Raw genomic sequence first — 17,559 nt, 5'->3', positions numbered from 1 at the left:
AAGTTCCTGCAATATAACCGGATACTAAATGGGCCTTAAGGTGAGATTTTTTTTGTCATAAGGTGACCAAAGGTCAAGAATGAACTTTGGAACTGGTATGTTGGGTTTCTACTGTAATACAAACCACGACCAAGGAAAGTTGATGTTAGGAGGATGATTCCTGACTCACATGTACCCTCAACTTAATCCTCAGTGGGTAAATGTGTGTGTCTGGGCAACTCCATCCAACCCAACCTGGCAATATCCCTTCGACTTATTCTGCAGAAAAGTATGCCTGTTTAAATAAAAGGTCAAAAAAGGCAAAAACACAGGGGAAAAAGGTGCATGAGGTAAAATAATAGGAAGCAGTGAGTGAAGATGAAATGGACGGAATATTGAAAAGAGAGGTATTAGCCGCAGGGTAAAAAAAAAAAGGCGAGGAATTAGGAAAGCAGGGTCACAGCATGGGGCAGAGAGCAAGCAGACACATAACAAGGTGAGATAAGAATCAGTGTGGCAGCAGGGAAGAGGAAACAACAGGATCTGCCTGTTCTGTCTTCATCTTTCCTTCAACCTCTCCTTTTCTGGAGTGACTGTGTGTGTGTGTGTGTGTGTGTGTGTGTGTGTGTGTTTGTGCGTTTATGTATATGTATGTCCACAGTGAGAATACAGCTTGTTCCAGCATGGGGTAAAGCATGGGCGGCGTGCTCCTGTCACAGATAAGTTTCATTTAGTTGAAAGTCGAGTTGGGTGAAAGCAATACGCAGAAATTGTTGGGAGGTGTATTTTCGAGTGTGTGTGTGCGTGTGTGCATGCGTGTGTGTCACGCTCCGTGGGTGGCCATCAACTTTAATTTGGGATTCAGCTCTTACACCAGCCTGTCCGCCCCTCAGAACACAACAGAAACCACTTTCGGAGAGATTTAATACTGGGCTCTGTCCAAATTTTGCCATTTTATTCCCTGTTAAATCTTATTGCTTGCTGCCACAGTGTTCCACCCTATTACAAATACAATACAATGCTTCTGAGTACAAGTTGAGTTTAGCTGTGTTAGCCTAGAGTCACAAATGAGGCACATCCTCTCAAGCTGCACAGTACCCAAAGGTAAAGGTTGTACTCTTATACACTAAGAATTTAATTATGCTTAAATACATTTCTTTTAGCAGGGTGTTAATCAAAACGTGTGCTCAGTTGAATCTTTCCTGAAAATAGACAGGTTCAATTTACCACAAATACCACAAATATAACATAAGGTCAGTAAGAATCAGAAGGAGACATATTTTCACCCCAACAACCATGGGTATAAACTCCACCAGGAAAAAGAAAAATAAGAGCTGTCAAGTCTTGGTTATCCCTTCATCCCCAACCGCTTGTCTCCATCCTTCGATCCTCCATCCCCTTCATCCCTCTACCCAACTCGCATCAAGCCTCTGACTGACAGCCGTCCCTGTGAGGCTTCGTTGTCTGAGAAAGCTGGCACATATGCACAAATACACACATACACTCACCCACGCAGTCATCTGATCTGATGCCGTGACTCCCCGTCAGCAGTGCCGCTCTCCTGTTTTGTTGCGTTCTGACAGGCCGGTGTTGGGTTGTGTTAGCTTGTGAGTGTGTTCAGGGCTTCAGGGGTCAGAGCTGCGCAGCAGCTTCAACGCCCAGATGCGGACTCTCCTTGACGTGTCTGGCCAAGTGGAAAGTGCAGAGAAAAACCTTGCACATGGGTACTAGGTGATAATAAAGACCTGCATGTGCAAAGAAGTACAATTCATCACACTGAAGCAGCATGTGGAATTGCTAAAGTTTCTCTAATTAGACACAGTGGGGCTTCAAGTTGTTGGAGGAGTAAATTCTATATGTAAAATAACAACGAATGAAAAATTGTCTTCATGTTTTAAGGGAAACATCAGGAAATGTAATATTCTGTACATCTTGCACCATGTTTTAAGATGAAAATAAATTTGATATCTCATTTTGAAACATATGAACCTCTGCAGACATTACAACAACCTTCGAACGGTAGAATAGTGATTGATGTGCACACCCACGAAAGAAAATCCCAAATTGGCTCAGACATAGACACAGAAACTTTGCCAAGTTAATTGAGGCAGTCAATATAAACAAACTGAAATGGCAAATAGGATGAAAGACAGGAGATGAGAAATGTAATCCTATGAAAACACAGAAAAACTGTCAAACTTTTAAAATCCAATAAAGTTGAATAAAGCATGTGATGAAGAGAAATGGCGTACAAACACGTACGGCAATAGCAGCATACTAATCAAGAGGAAGAACAATAGCAGAACAAAGTCAATATAATTAATGTGTGTGTGTAGGTATGGTTGGAGGCTCACGAGAGGGAAGACAAAGAGCCTGTTTTCACTTTTTTTTTCAAAGAACAGCTGTGACTGCCCTACAAAAGCATACTCCCATTTATTAGCTGAATATCCAAGGTCTGTTGGAGGTCTTAAGGACCGTTTGAGGCTTTGAGTCTGGGGCGTGATGCCATGGAGCTGTAAAAACGGGCCCATGATGGGAACGAGTTCAACTTAAATCTTTCTTAGCAGCCCTCCAAGTTCACATCTCTTTCACATGCTGCCAGTTAGGGCGGCGACTCCTGTGCGTCTCCTACGCCTTCTGCATTTTGTCATGATTGTCCTTTTTTTAGCTTGTGTACCAGACCTTCATCTTCGAAGTGACAGTGTCACAATTTCTCCTTGAGCCATTACTTTATTTTCTGTCCTACGCAGAGGAACACATTCTTAAAATCTTACCAAGGAAAAGAGCCAGCCAGCTTTAAGCTGTCCACTAAGTCTAAGCTGTATGTGCACGATATGTCTGAGGCAGTGCTTACTGCTCTGTCTGTTTGCTCAGCCTCGGTAAAGCCCATTGTAGTTTTTGTATCTTTCTCCTCTTTCACCCCTTTTCCTCTTCCTAGAGAAAAGCTTTCTGTTTTACCAGCTTTGAAAGGAAAAAAGAAACTCTTGAAAAAAAACAAGGGTTTAGTTTTTTAACTGAAAGAAGCAGAAGGAAAACACAGCCGCCTATGGATGTGCCTGTCAGGAGAGTGTCTGTGTGGAAAATTATCGATCCAAGCAGATAAACCTGTGGTTAGCCTTGGTTTGGAGTGTATGAAGATTAGCCCTCCCTCCCTGTCTTTCTTTCCTCTCATTCCCTTTTTGTTTTTTCTCTTGCTGTCTTTCTTCTCACACTGTCTCTATCTCTCCCTATCATCCTTCTCTCCCTCCCTGGCTTGCCTCCCTCTGCCCGCCTGCCTGCTGCTTTCAAACACACAGCTCATTTCTGTCTGGCGGCTCGTCGTCTTGCCTGCTCACTGGAGCCTGCTGTTGAAGACTGAGAGGACCTGAGACAGTCATGTGGCAGCCTGCCAACCTGTTTGTGTGTTTTGGATCACTGGTGTCTTTATCCACCAGCTCTGTGTGTGTGCATGCGTGTCTGAGGGCAGAGATCGGGTGAGAAGTAATAGGGATGAGCACCAGGCGTGTTTTTCGAGTATCTTCTTTAATCACACAAGGTTCTCAGAGCATGTGTGTGTGTGTATCATATACAACACATTTACACATACAAATGTACACACATTGATTGTCGCCTATTGATTTTACGATTCTTTTATGCCATGCTCAAACAGTTTATGTTTCACCGTGAGTGTGTGGATGGGTAAATGCAAGGTTAGTGCTTGTATTATTTGCAGGAAGGGGGAATGCAAGAGATAGCCAGCAACCAAACAAATGACAGCCCCATCAGTCTTGGTGATTGAGTATTATTTTCTTTAACTTAGTGCATTCCTGAGACCGAGAGGAAACTTTTCTATTTTGCATTTTGTTTAGCATTTCCCAACAAGCTTATTGACTCAGGGACAGCCAAGGCCTGATGCATTCAAAACAACACATAATCTACGACTGGTTGCGTGTTATTTGATTCTCTCACAGCCTATCAAGCTTGTTGTCTGAAAATAAAAAGGTTCAAAGGTTCTTTTAAAGTAGTGCTTTTAATAAATGTACAAAAATGTTCACCTTGCACTGAAAGCTGTATACTGTAAACACTTTAACATTGGGCAACATGCCACAAAACATTATGTTACTATTTACAGCAGCACTGGGCAGTCTGAAAGAGCCTTTGATTCAATCTTGGCCCTTATTTACTTGTGGAAACCTTCCCTGATGACCTGCTTTCTCTCCTCTCTTCCCATCCTTTGTCCACTCTCGTCATCCTCTTCCTCCACCCTCCTCTGCTTCCTTTGTCCTCTAGGTGTAGCAGAGGTGATAGTTCTGGTGGGAGGGCGTCAGGCTATCGGAATGAACCAGCGTTCCCTGACAGCAGTCACCTGCTTTAACCCACAGAACAGTAAGTGGTACCCGCTGGCCAGCCTGCCCTTCTACGACCGCGAGTTCTTCAATGTCATCTCGGCAGGAGACAACATCTACCTGTCAGGTGAGCTAAATCGCCTAGTACTCCAACAGCACAATTGTGGCTCTCTTGTTGCAGTTATTTAGGGACACAGAGCAGGAGGATAGCAGGAGGATAGTGGGCACCATCGGTTCATCACACTGTAGTTGTGAAAGGTGATAATCTGGCTTTTGTAGAGGCTATCCCTGCATCTAGATATCAGGAAAAAAGAACTGTGATGCAAATTAAAGGCATGCTATGCAGGATGTGTTAGTTGCTGTTGTAGATACCACATGACTTCTTTTCTACAATATTCAACACTCTGACAGGTAGTGTAGAACATAGTTAGATGCAGTCAACAGATGCAACAGTCAACTTTTTAAAGCTCAGAAAATTCAAAAATTCTAAGGAGAATAACACAGAAACTGCACAACTCACATTTTGACAAACAAGCAACACACACAGGGAATAACTGACAGAATATTTCAGCCAGAATTTGCCTTCATGTTGGCACCAAATAAAGCCTCTTTTAGAATTTTTTAAAAGGGGGCTTCGTTTGGCTGGTGGTATTGCTGTCGAAATCTGTATCCCCCCTTAACCTTCCCTTCAGCCTGGGCCTGCACACTAACTCCAACCAGTTATTCCTTTGATGCCCAACCGTAACCTAACCTGAGACTTAACCCCAACCACAAAGGGCTGTGTTAAATGCATAAAGAGCCACTCTTCAATGGGGAAACAGACTACTACACAAGACTCTCTGGCAAACATGTCATAACAGCACTGCCAGGAGTGAGTAAGATAAGACTACTGTAGCAAATCACTGGTGGCCCCACCCTGGCTCTTTTAAATCTTTCTCTCTGGATGCCTGCCTCCACTTAATCATTTTCACTAGTGTCTGGGACCTTGTTGGATGATGAAACAATACATTGAGCAATGTCAACTTGCCAAGGTGATTCCAGTCCATAGAAGGTTTCTATGGCAATTGGAGACTATAGAGGGCTAGATCAGCTTTAGGATTGGACAAACATGACAAATGTTAGAAAAGTCAGACAGAATTTTGAATGTCAAGTGTGGTAATTTATTTTTGTAATTCTTGATGTACTATAGCCCCATCTAGCCCCACTATAGTGCTCCATATATAGCCCCACTATGCAGCTAGTCCGTCATATCAACAAAACTAGTTTAGATCAAAACTCGGGTTAGGATGGTTACGGAAATACTAACTTTTTGTACTGTAAAGTTTTTTGGATTATTTAGTCATAATGAACAATTAAATGATCTATAAGGCATAGTGTACATTCATAATACTGTAACCAGCATTTAAGGCAGCATATTAAAGAAATAGTTAAAATATAGTTGTAAATGAAGGAAAAGAAGATTATGACAAATGGCCATAACACTTGACAGTCACGATCTGACGACATTTTCTTTCTGTAAGCACTATGAATCAACAAAAAGAAGCTCCCCAGGCCATCACCCACTTATGGAGTCTTTGTGAAACAGTTAAAGAGTTTTAAAAGGGTGGCTGGCCTTGAAGCTTACTCATCGGTTGCTTTGAAAGCTTTACTGTGCCCAATACTGTTGACAACTTTAGTCTTTCTTTTCAAAGGAGTACTTTTTGTATAGAATGGCTTTCCTATTTACCTTCTGTGGAGGTTTTTATTTAACTTAATTTTTTTCCCCTCAGTCTGGCCGTACAGACGTTGTTTTGTTCTATAGCGGCACACTGTGCACTCTGTCACTCCCTCTATGAGACACCTTTAAGTTGCTCCACCAGAGGTAGACTGAATTTCTCCCTCCACGGTCCATTTGTGCGAGAATCTTGCACGGTACTCAGACCTTGACATTGCACCGTGGAATTGCAACAGGATTTGTCCTGCATGTACCTTTCCGCTCCCTCTTTTCATATAAATGTAAATTTGTGTTTGGGCATTGGAACAGGTCTGCATGTGTCCGCCGGGAGTCAGACAGCCAGTGGGGAAATCAGGGGTACTCTAGCTAGCCAATCAACAGGCTCCGGTCTGTAACCTTCTGCACACTTGGAACAGGGTCACCGAAGTCACGGCTGGTGTTACATGTCAAACTACACAGCTAACAGGGCTGCTTTGAAGCAAACTGAAACAAGTACAGTTTTGGAGTTTGAGTGGTTGACTTGTCGCACAGTAGCAACAACTTTCAGCCAGTTTTCTGTGGAGAAAAAAATCAATATTTTAATCATCATCCCCTAATTTGATGCCATATTTTGGATGTATATACTACCTTCCAGCTGTGTACCAACTTGTAGTGATGATCACTCATGCCTTCCTTAGTAACCTTTGTTATTCATATTTTCAGGTGGTACAGAGTCTGGTGTGATGGTGGCTGATGTGTGGTGCTACATGTCCCTGCTGGACAACTGGAATCTGGTGTCCCGGATGACCGTAGCCCGCTGCCGACACAACAGCCTGGTATATGATGGCAAACTGTACGCCATCGGAGGACTGGGTGTATCCGGGAACCTGGACCATGTGGAGAGGTAAGAGTCACGCAGTCTCAACAGCAGGCTGTCCACAAACACCTCCAGCATCTCCCAGCTGGTGAATGCACAGTCCTGTGCAGCCCTCACCCCAATTTGACAGCCATCTCCAGGCGTGTGTCGATGATTCCGCAAAAGTAGGTGGATGCTGAGAAATCCAGTTTGAGAAAATAAATATTCACACTGCGCAGCGAAATGTGGCAGATGGTGTGGCATGCAGTAGTGCGGTGAGCATATTGCAAAAGTGGTTGGACAGGTTTGTTAGCATTTTCTGTGAGAGCAAAAGGTGCAGAGGAATGCATCTGAGCCTGAGCATATTAAATGGTCACAGCTGTGAGTGTTGGGGAACGACAGAGTGCCTTTTACTTGTTTGTGACTGGTCCATGAGTGAGAGGATTTACTTTTACAGGCAAAGTAGTATACTATGACTGATTTCATCCACTTCAGCATCGACACATCACCAACACTTCATTTGAAGGTCGCCCAGTGAGGCCTATTCAACTGGGGTTTTCTTGTCTTTTTTCTGTGTTTGTTGAAACTCTTTAGCATAAAATCAGATGTAGACAGTGTGCTCTTGGAATATACTGTAATGAATTCATAGTGGCATAAAACATGACTAGGTATTTTCCAGATTTAATAACATCATTGATATTGCTTGACTTTTGCAACAAAGACCCCCATTTCTTCTTTTTCCCTCTAACCTGGGCTGACGAGTGAGTTTCAGCAGAGAAGGGGCTACCTCCCCTGCACGGTTGAGCGAGATTAACCAAAGCAATCAAAAGAACATTACTGAGTATATTAGAGCAGGCCGCTGCTGCTCATTACCTAGCAGCTCAATTGATCTCCAAAGCTGTTCGCAATGCACAACAGTCCTCCAAATGAAACAGCCTAATTTGATATTTCCCCATAATGCTGCCATACAGTGTCGTTATGACAGGGGGTAGATGGAATATTTGCCCCGTAATGGAAACGCATTTGATTCCTCTGTCTCTGAGCTGCTTAATTTGAGAGCTGCCAGTGCATCTAGGGCATTCACGGCTCCAAAGAAATCAGCGTTTCACGGTGTGATGTGTTTGTATGTGTTTCTCTGCCTGTGCCCCTGTGTGCGTTTTCGTGCAATCATCAAGCTTCTCCAGGGTCCTCAGGAACTGGACTCAATTATCAGCACTGTAAAACTTTAACCTACTTTGCCTCTCTCCAAGAACTGCCAGAGGCTTCCTCTGCTTGTTATTACTGCCCTAGTGCTGCCCTCTCACAAGGTGCACCGACTAGGGAGAAATAACCAATACAACGAACAAAATAGTTCAACTCGTAATTGTAAGGAAGAAAATGCATGGTGCCTAGGCTGAAGCAAACCATTTGTAACACAGGGGTCAGGGTTGTGTTCACCAGCCTTATCATGTAAAAGCTAACAGGTCTCTCAAGCTGTTTGGGCAAATTATCGGAGCAGTCAATGGGCTTGTTTCTAAGCAACACAGGCTTTTATTTTGTCTTTTAGAAACCGCTATGTGGAGCAAGAGTCAAAATGCAGTCAGACTTGCTATTCTTGCAGTAAAATGTTTAAATAGTAGAAAGTTGGTGCTTTAGGCAAGATATTATGATTACAAATGCATTATTCATTGGTTCAGACTTCCATTTTATTATGTTATTTTAGTAGCCTACCTTATTCTGACAAGATGGGTTGACCTGCTGTCAATATCTTCATGAACGTTGATCTAATAGTTAACATTTGCAGTGTGAGCTGCATGCATCTTTGTGAAGACCACAACATCTATTTCTATTTAATATGAAAAAAGGCAACAAAGGGGGTATGACAAAGGAAAAGGTTGGACTTTTTTTTTTCTTTCATGCTGTTAAAACCTGATTGGTATGCAATGTTACAGTACTTTAAAGTTCAAGTTTTGAGGGGGAAGAAATTATATCCCTAGCATTGGTGATGTTAAGCTTTCAATTAAAAAAAGTATGCTTGTAGCCAACTTAGACAGCAATATTTTCACTGCATTATGAAACTGATTGAATAGTCAAAGTGTTCTGCAAAGCTAAATATTTACATATCTACTGTATATTTCTAGAGAGAAAGTTAATCTTATCTACATCTATAATGTGGTGGTTTATACATAATTTAAGTTATTATTTTACAACTCTGTTCATAAAGTTGTCTGTCACAAATATATTATTAAAATTTTTGTATTTATCCATTAATCTAAATGAGAACATGACTAACTGTTCCATAAGCATAAGCATAAATACCCAAGCCATTATGTTCAAGCCATAGCACACATTTAAACTGTTTGAAACAATTTTTTTTCCCACCATTTTAAGAAAACAAATTCTAAAAAGTTTAAACTACAGAACTTTTCAACAACCCTACATCCCTTCTGAAGAGTTTCTTTATCTCTTTCTCTGAGAATGTAAAGCTGTGAAGAAATTAGAACGTCCTAATTTGTCGTCTTTGTCAGGAACTACAAAAAAAACAAAACATCAGTGAGTCTCTCTGTCAGCTGATTAACCGAAGTAAGACCTCACAGGCATGCTCATAGAGTGATTGATGTGGAAATTATTTACACACAGCCAGTGTTTTTCATTGTGTATGCATCTGTATTTCTGCACACAATTCTGTTTCAGTGCTCATTGTTCCTAGAGTATATGTACAAATATATGCCTCTGTGCACACACTTCTGTTTACTATTTACGTGCCTGTGTGTGTGTCTACATATCAGCCAGCCCCAGCCAAGTTCTCTTACCTTCCAGCTCTGACTCTCAGCACCCTGACTCCTAATTTGCAGTCCTTCCTCGCTCCCCATCTCTCCATCCATCTCACTGAGGGTTTCACGCTCCTAACCGTGAAATTCACCCACATTCACAATTATGTCTTCAATCAGAGCCATCTCAAAGCTAGTAGGATGCAGCCTTTCTTTGGGAACGGCAGGAGGTCCAAATCAACACTCAGAGGACTGAGCAGGCTTATTCCCGTCTCCGCTCTCTACACTAATGACTGACAGATTTTTAGGGATGGAAGCAGTCGAGTTCAGGAGGCTTTTAACTTGCAATCAGGTACCTTGGGCCTGCATGCTCCTCAGCATGTTGATCCTTTGGCAATCCAATATGATTGCAGATATTGAATAATTCATGGGTGTCTAATGATGTGTCAATCACAGATGGTTTTGTTTTATTTATTGCGCACTATGCACAGGTTTGTGCGTCCTCCAAGCTCTGTTGCAAGTTAATATTGCATGAAGACTGTTAGCAACACGACACTGAGTATAGCGACTAGCTTTTCTCATCAGGGATGTTGTTCTATTTGGCTAACAAGTCTGAAGGAGTTTGCAAAGATCATGTTCCATATGCTTTTAAGTTTTCAAACCTAAAATGACCTTTCATTATATGAATATTTGACTTGTAAAATGTGCGGAGAAACCAACAACTTATACAAGTTGTTTATCTCCAGCTTAATTAAACAGCCATCGTTTTGTAGTTTTTCTATCTCCATGAAGGTTGTTGAGCTCCTTTAAAATGATCAGCCTTGCTCTGACTTAACAGTTGGCTTTATCCTACACAACCCTCCTCCATCTATTGCTTCAGAGTTGTATTTTTTCTATTAAGTTACATATACTTTTGACCAGCATAATGGGCTGTTTCAACAATGTTGGCTGATGTAGGAGGCGAATCCTGGAGAGCTCTCCTGAAAGGTCATCAAGGCAAGGTCGTAATCAAAGCATTGAATGTCTCCTTGGACATTTCATCACCTCAACAATGACCAAGAACATACAGGGAGATGGAAATTTCAGTGGGAGGATTCATCCTGCTTCACGCTGCACACAGTTAATTGAATTCCTCTGTGGGCCGCTCCATGAACTGACAAGTCTTTATTGTAAGTACTCAAAGTCCACGGGTAGTCCGCATGCTGGGTTGCCAGTCACCCAGAGAAAGGTCCCCTTCTGTGGGACACCAGGGGTGGGAGGGACCTTGTGTCACACTTATAGAAGGAAAAGGCGTCAGCAGCTCTTTGAGTTGTGGCGAGGCAGGGCTTGCCTCCTGGCTGCCGTATGAGCATGCTCTGACAGGGATCTGTTTCTTTGTCTGCAGGCAAAAAACAAGCTGTCAAAGTGCCAGTAAGAGGAGATCATGGCTGTCCACATCTAGATTCTCATTTCTGTAATGCAGATGCGTTTTTAAACACACAGGCGACATGTGTATGGACACACAGGTAGCTCTCTCACACATTCAACACATTGACTTAGAGGTGGAAGTCTTCCATTGTCCATTTCAGCTCTCTGCCCAACAGCACTCTCTTTTGGAGACAGTGTGAAAATAATCAGCAAGTCGATGATGCTGATGCTAATAACAACGGAGTGTCCCGCAGCTCTGTGGCCCCAGGTGTTCAGGACCCTGCAGCGAAAGAGTCCAGAAAGAGAGGAGGGGTGAGCCAAGAAGAGTTTAGCAGCACGGAGCCAAGGGGTGATGATGAGAAGGAGAGTGTAGATGCAGCAGCCCCCAGGTGGGCCTATGAGCTCTGCACAATCAGTCATACTGGAACCAATAGGCTCATGTGAAGACACCCTCACTCTTCTCTCTCAGCCCCTCCAGCCTCTCAACAGCAATAACGAACTGATGAGCTGTTGTGCATGTCTTTTTATATGTCTATGTGTTTGTAACTGTGTAGATCTGTTTCCACGTACTAGGTCAGACAGTGCCTAGAGCTAGTTTTGGAGGGGAGGGGAGGGGTGGTGATGGGGACAGCCAGCCCCTGTAGCCCCGCAGCATGACACTGTGGTCAGGGACAACGGGCTCCCAGATCCCCCCTGCTGAGGCGGTTACCCCCTGCCGAGCTAATCCCCTTCTCCTCAGGATTAACCAACTTCACAGCGCTGGCCCCTACTGTGCTGTCAAGGCACTGGTTTCACCCTCCAACTCTACGCCAGCAACCGCCCCCTTCCACCCACCATCCCTCCCCTACACTCACACACACACACACACCCTCATTACCCCTCGATGGTACCCTTCTCCCCTCTGAAATGTCAGTTGTGATTTTTAGTTCTCACATCTCTCTCTCTCTCTGTCTGTCTGTCTGTCCTACTCACCCTCCTCCTTTACACAGCTCTCATTTCCTACCAGTCATGTATATTTAACATCGTAGCTAATCATTTGTAAAATCACGCTGCTTTACATCCAGGCATTCATTGGTTTCCATTTATTTCAGCAATACTTCAGCAAACTCTTTGAACTTGTCCTAGTTGTGTAATTCATCCTAGCGAACATTAAGGTGCATTCATTTTTGTCAGTGTTACATTATTGTTGAGCGAGATAATTGGAAAATAGAATCTATATTATTACTACTACTTATCATTATTAGTGTTAGCCAAAAAAGCAGGCAGTTAGCTTAACTTAACATAAAGACTGGAAGCAGGGGGAAACAGCTACCCTGGCCCTGTAAACAAAAAGTGACATAATACAAGAGTTTGGGGTTTTATGGGGATTTATGTGCTGGAACTATTTTTGATAAGGTATAGTGACTGGTCTTTATGCCAAGCTAAGCTAACTGCATGCTAGCTCTAGCTTCCTATAGCATACAAACATGAGAGGGGTATCAATCTATCATATCTATTCCCTCCCATTTATGATGCAATTTTTTTAACGGCTGGATGTACATAACAAACAATATGAAGATGTCAGCTGCGGGTTGTAAGAAACTGATCCACATTTTCCACTATTCTCTCAGATTTTATTAATCAAACAATCAGTTAATCAAAAAAAATGACAAGAAAATGATCAGTAGTTGCAGCCCTAATTAACACACTTGGTACGAAAAAAAATTACGCAGACTTGATGTTCACTTTGATGGATTACACAATTTAGAGACTCAAACCTAATTGATTTTCCTGCCACACAGAACAGAAGTTAATGACTGCCTGGAACAACAGAAAAAAATATAATAAAGCACCTAAAATGGCATAACATGCATTTGAAAGTTGTCAGTAATTGAGGCTTTATATATTTACAGACCTTTATGTAAGTGCACTTTTTAGTTGTGTGTTGACAGAAAGAAACCTTTTGTCTTTGTGTGTGTGTGTGTGTGTGTGTGTGTGTGTGTGTGTGTGTGTGTGTGTGTGTGTGTGTGTGTGTGTGTACTCTGTATACAAGCCCAGTCATTTCCCAGCTCCATGGCAGACCTGCTGTACTGATTTTAGGTCTAGGTTGGAAAGAGATCAGGCCTACATCAAGCAGATCATCATATCGCTCTTATGTTTCAACTCTCTCCATGCCTCCTCACCTCCCTCCATGCCTCCCCCCAGTTTCCTCTTTTAACCACACTCTCCACACTGTCTCCTGCGTCTCTCGTCCCATTGCTCCCTCTGTCTCTTCGCTGCGCTGATGAGGTGGGCAGGAGATGATGGGTGTATTTGGGGCCAGGTGATGTCATATCTGTCTAACATGCTTGAGTAAAAACAGTGTCTCCTCTTCATTGTCTTCTAATGGGTCGCCGAGGGTAGATGGTGCAGAGATTGTGCATTTGTTTGTGCGTGTATGTGTGTGCGTGACAGCTAGAGAGAAAGATTGGCAAGCAGCAGTAGGTGTGCCCGAGGATGGTATTAGAGAAAGGCAGAGAGAGGCTGCAGGTAATGAGTAGTACAAACTGTATGTGCTTCCGCCTCGTTGATAAACGATGGGCTGGCACTTTGGACAATTTCCAGCCTTTACCAACTGGCAAGTCATTTTTCTCTTGCCTTCTTTCTGCTTCTGTGCCTTTTTCTTCTTTATGTTTCTCTCTTTCACCCTCCATCTTTCTATGCCAAAAGGCACACAGATGCACACACATAAAAACTTCTACCCTCTCATCAGACTACCACCCAGTCACCCGGTCAGTCATCCAGTCAGTCGTGTGTTGCTGGCTAATTATCAGTGGTTAGGATGTGACAGATGCCCCTGAGATGGTTGGCAGGCAGCTCGCCATCCCCCTCAGGAGGAAGCGACAACTGACCTTTAGAAAGCATAGCTCTGGCAAACCATTGCAATATCTAGCCACCGCACTTCGCTGGCACCCGGGGAGGGATCGACACTGGAGGTGGGGGGGTTAGTTGTTATATATAGATTTGTTGTGTATGTGTGTGCGTCCAAGGTGAAGGTGCTCACATAAACACAAGATAAGTGCAGACACAGTGTTTTTTTTCAACTGTGTACAGGCCTAGAGAGAGAGAGAGAGAGCGAGAGCGAGAGCGAGAGCGAGAGAGAGAGAGAGAGAGAGAGAGAGAGAGAGAGAGAGAGAGAGAGAGAGAGAGAGAGAGAGAGAGAGAGAGAGAGAGAGAGAGAGAGAGAGAGAGAGAGAGAGAGAGAGAGAGAGAGAGAGAGAGAGGCAGCTGTACACAGTGTTGGATGTATACTAATGTATGGAAAATACCCCTACAGTCAGTGAACGGGTTACTCAAGCAAGACTGATAGCATATAACAGTATTGAGGTTGCTTAATAGAGGCCATCAATGTTGTTTTAAATTCCAAAAATGAGAATAACTATGTTTTGCTGTGGAACCCATTTTTTCTTTCTAATACATATTCACTTATCTCAGTTAAGTAAATAGTTTCCCTCTTTTTCCCCTCAAACCACCATAGCATAGAGCATATATATATATATATATTCTCTATGCATGTGTGTGTGCATACCAGGTATTGCTCATGTTGTGGGGACTTCTGTTTAAACAGTGTTATGTAGGGACTTGCCTCCATTTCTGGACAAATAGCAAATTCCCATGACATTTTAGGGTTTTACCATGTTTTTCTTGCAGTGCAAGAATCTCAATGAATTTTATTTTTGTCCTTCATTTATTGTTACTGTTTACATGTTAGTCAGTGACATCATTAGTAGCTTCCTTAAACCACAATGAAGCAATTTAAGCTTTGGCTGCAGACACATTTTCTTACCAGCAATTTGGGTGTCAATTTTAATTTTACCGCCACTCCCTTCCTACTACCACTACCCATCATTCCCATCACCCCACGCCCCCATGGTGCTGCCCTACATGGCTGTTATCAACACAGGGGCTTACTTTGGTAATGAAGTGGGGTCTCAGTCTTCCATCTCCCGTCTAGTTTTGAAGAACGCGGAGCAGTAATTGGTGTACGACCTACACCACTGGCAGCACTCATGTCCCCTGTCCTACGTGACATTCCCATCCAATTAAATCTGCGTTTACACACACACGCACACACAAATGTGCGCACACACACACATACATAGAGGCACTAAAAGAGCACACAGTCACTGTTTTCATGGTTCCCTTAATTCTCCTCTTGATAGTCTTTCAAGGTGCCTTTATAAGTTTACATGAGTGCTGTACATTATATCTGCAGTTTATCTACATAAGGTGTGTGTGTGTGTGTGTGTGTGTCTGTGTGTGTGTGTGTGTGTGTGTGTCTGTGTGTGTGTGTGTGCATGTATACAAACATGAACAGATTGTGTACTCACACATTGAGTTAGACTTCTGCTCTGAATGAGTTCATTCACAGGGATTATGGGTAAATCTGTGTGGCCAGTGGATGGATCGCTCCCTGTCTCACAAGGATTAGCTGAAGGTGACACTGAGGTGACAGGTCTGTGTCCATCTGTGTTTGTTTACGCTGCCATAGGCTGGTGTGTGTGCATGCATGCGCGTGTGCATGTGTGTGTGCATGTATGTATGGTGTGTACACGTATGTCTGTTATTAGCCTGAAATGTGCTGTAATCCATCAGAGTTAATGAGTTGTGTGGGTGTGTTGTTCTTCTACAGTGATGGCAGTGGAGTGTTTTGTGTGTGTGTGTGTGTGTGTGTGTGTGTGTGTGTGTGTGTGTGTGTGTGTGTGTGTGTCTTTTGGCTGACCTTGACTTCAATCTGTCAGATGAACACACTCCGAGACCCTCCACACGGAGAGCAGGACTCCATCAGATCCCCAGATGTCATCATAAACAATCTGTCCGGTGTGTGTACTATTAGCAAATAGCAAACACAGCTCCTCTGCCCTCTCCTTCAAACAAAACAAGATGAAAAAAATTAACCTTCCACACTACAACCATTACCTGTGACAAGAACTCAGAAGTAGACACTGATTTGTTTAAAGATCACGAGCCAAACATGTCCAGGGAACAAGAACCTGTTGCACCAGCTGCTGTAAAATAAAAACCTAGTTATAATGTAAGTGTTCACTAATTGTAGATTTATGCATCAGTTAATTAAACCAAACACCACACAAACTAGAGTTTACATAGAGATCAGTTGGTATTTATTATTTACACCTATTTATTGTTACTGTTAATATACAATAAAGCTAATATGAGTTTGCTGATACAGATGGATTGTATTTAAATAGAGCCTTTTTAGTCTTCCAAACACTCAAAGCGCTTTACACAGCATGTCAACATTCGCCCATTTACACACACATTCATACACTGATGACAGAGGCTGCCGTGCAAGGTGCCAACCTGCTCATCAGGATCTAATCTAATACTCTGTCACACACACTCACTTTGGGAGCAATTTGGGGTACAGTATGTTGCCCAAGGACACTCTGACATGCAGGCTGGAAGAGCCAGGGTCTGAACCACCATCTTCCAATTAGTGGACGACCGCACTCTACCTCCAGGGCCACAGCCGGCCTGTGGCACATTTGGTTTATAAAAAAAGGGAATATGGTCACAAACAAGATGCTTTTTATTATGTTGTAAACCAGGAAGATTTTGAATCACATTTCACAAAAATAGCAGAGGAGAGTTTTAATAAAATTACAAATGATTAAATGACCAAATAACGCCAGCTATGGTTAGCATAATCAGATAATAGCCACTGATTCTAAATAGCTTGAATAGGATTAACTCTGAAACATAAGCTACAGTACCCATACATGGATATTTACCAGCTTGACATTTTGTATGTTTTAATGGAGTGTCGTAGCAATTTTGCTATTTCACTCTCAGAAAGAAGTACGAGACAAAGATCTCTCACAATATTGTCACATCTTAATATATATGCACACAAAGTAGTGTCTTTGTTAGACAAAGAGTGAAGAGGCAGAGTGAAACACACAATGTATAGCCAGCTGGAATAAAAGCTACAAAGCATTTCGTCACCCTCAGAAGTAATTAAAAACTGCAGCTCGTCCATTGTCTGTAACTTATTGTGTTTCTCCTTCCTGGAGAGATTCTTGCAGCCGCTGAGAGACCGTTAATACATTTTTCATCCACTGGGACCATCTGACTGGACACCTTCTCACACTTTCTTATCTGTACCTTTAACCTTGGCATTTCTGAATCGGTTATTCTTTGTTCACACTCTGACTAAGATGTCTTTCACAGCAGAATATCTGAGTTAAAGAGTTAACTGTTCAGAATGATAGAGACTGAAATTTTAAAAAAAAGATGATTACATTGTGAAAATGAACTGTATAAGTAGATATGTGTTAAAAAAGAAAGATATTCAAACTTGTTCAAACACTGTTTCAAACACTTATACTGTATGTGTTGTACTGTATGTGTAATTTCTCTCACAGGTGCTAGTTTGAAATTGTTGCTACTAAGAACATAGCAGGGACTTTGCGCTCAAACATAATGATGGATTTACACATAGCTGGTATAATCCAGTCCAAGAAACAAAACATGGGAATGCATTTTTCTTGCTTTTTAGTTTTGAGGCTG

At 42.5% G+C, this 17,559-nt stretch overlaps 1 protein-coding gene across 2 annotated transcripts in view; it reads left to right on the top strand.

Annotated features, from left to right (window-relative positions):
- Positions 1–17,559, top strand: part of LOC128376772 (kelch-like protein 29) — a 211,363-nt gene that overhangs the window by 173,996 nt on the left and 19,808 nt on the right. For both annotated transcript variants that reach the window (XM_053336620.1, XM_053336621.1), the window contains exons 11-12: positions 4,249–4,431; positions 6,721–6,901. In XM_053336620.1, coding sequence (XP_053192595.1) covers positions 4,249–4,431; positions 6,721–6,901 — 364 coding nt within the window. The remainder of the gene's footprint in view (positions 1–4,248; positions 4,432–6,720; positions 6,902–17,559) is intronic.

Source organism: Scomber japonicus, chromosome 17 (genome assembly GCF_027409825.1).
Source record: "Scomber japonicus isolate fScoJap1 chromosome 17, fScoJap1.pri, whole genome shotgun sequence".
Classification (NCBI taxonomy): domain Eukaryota; kingdom Metazoa; phylum Chordata; class Actinopteri; order Scombriformes; family Scombridae; genus Scomber; species Scomber japonicus.
The sequence above is the reverse complement of the archived record's forward strand: the minus strand, read 5'-3'. Positions and strand labels throughout refer to the sequence as shown.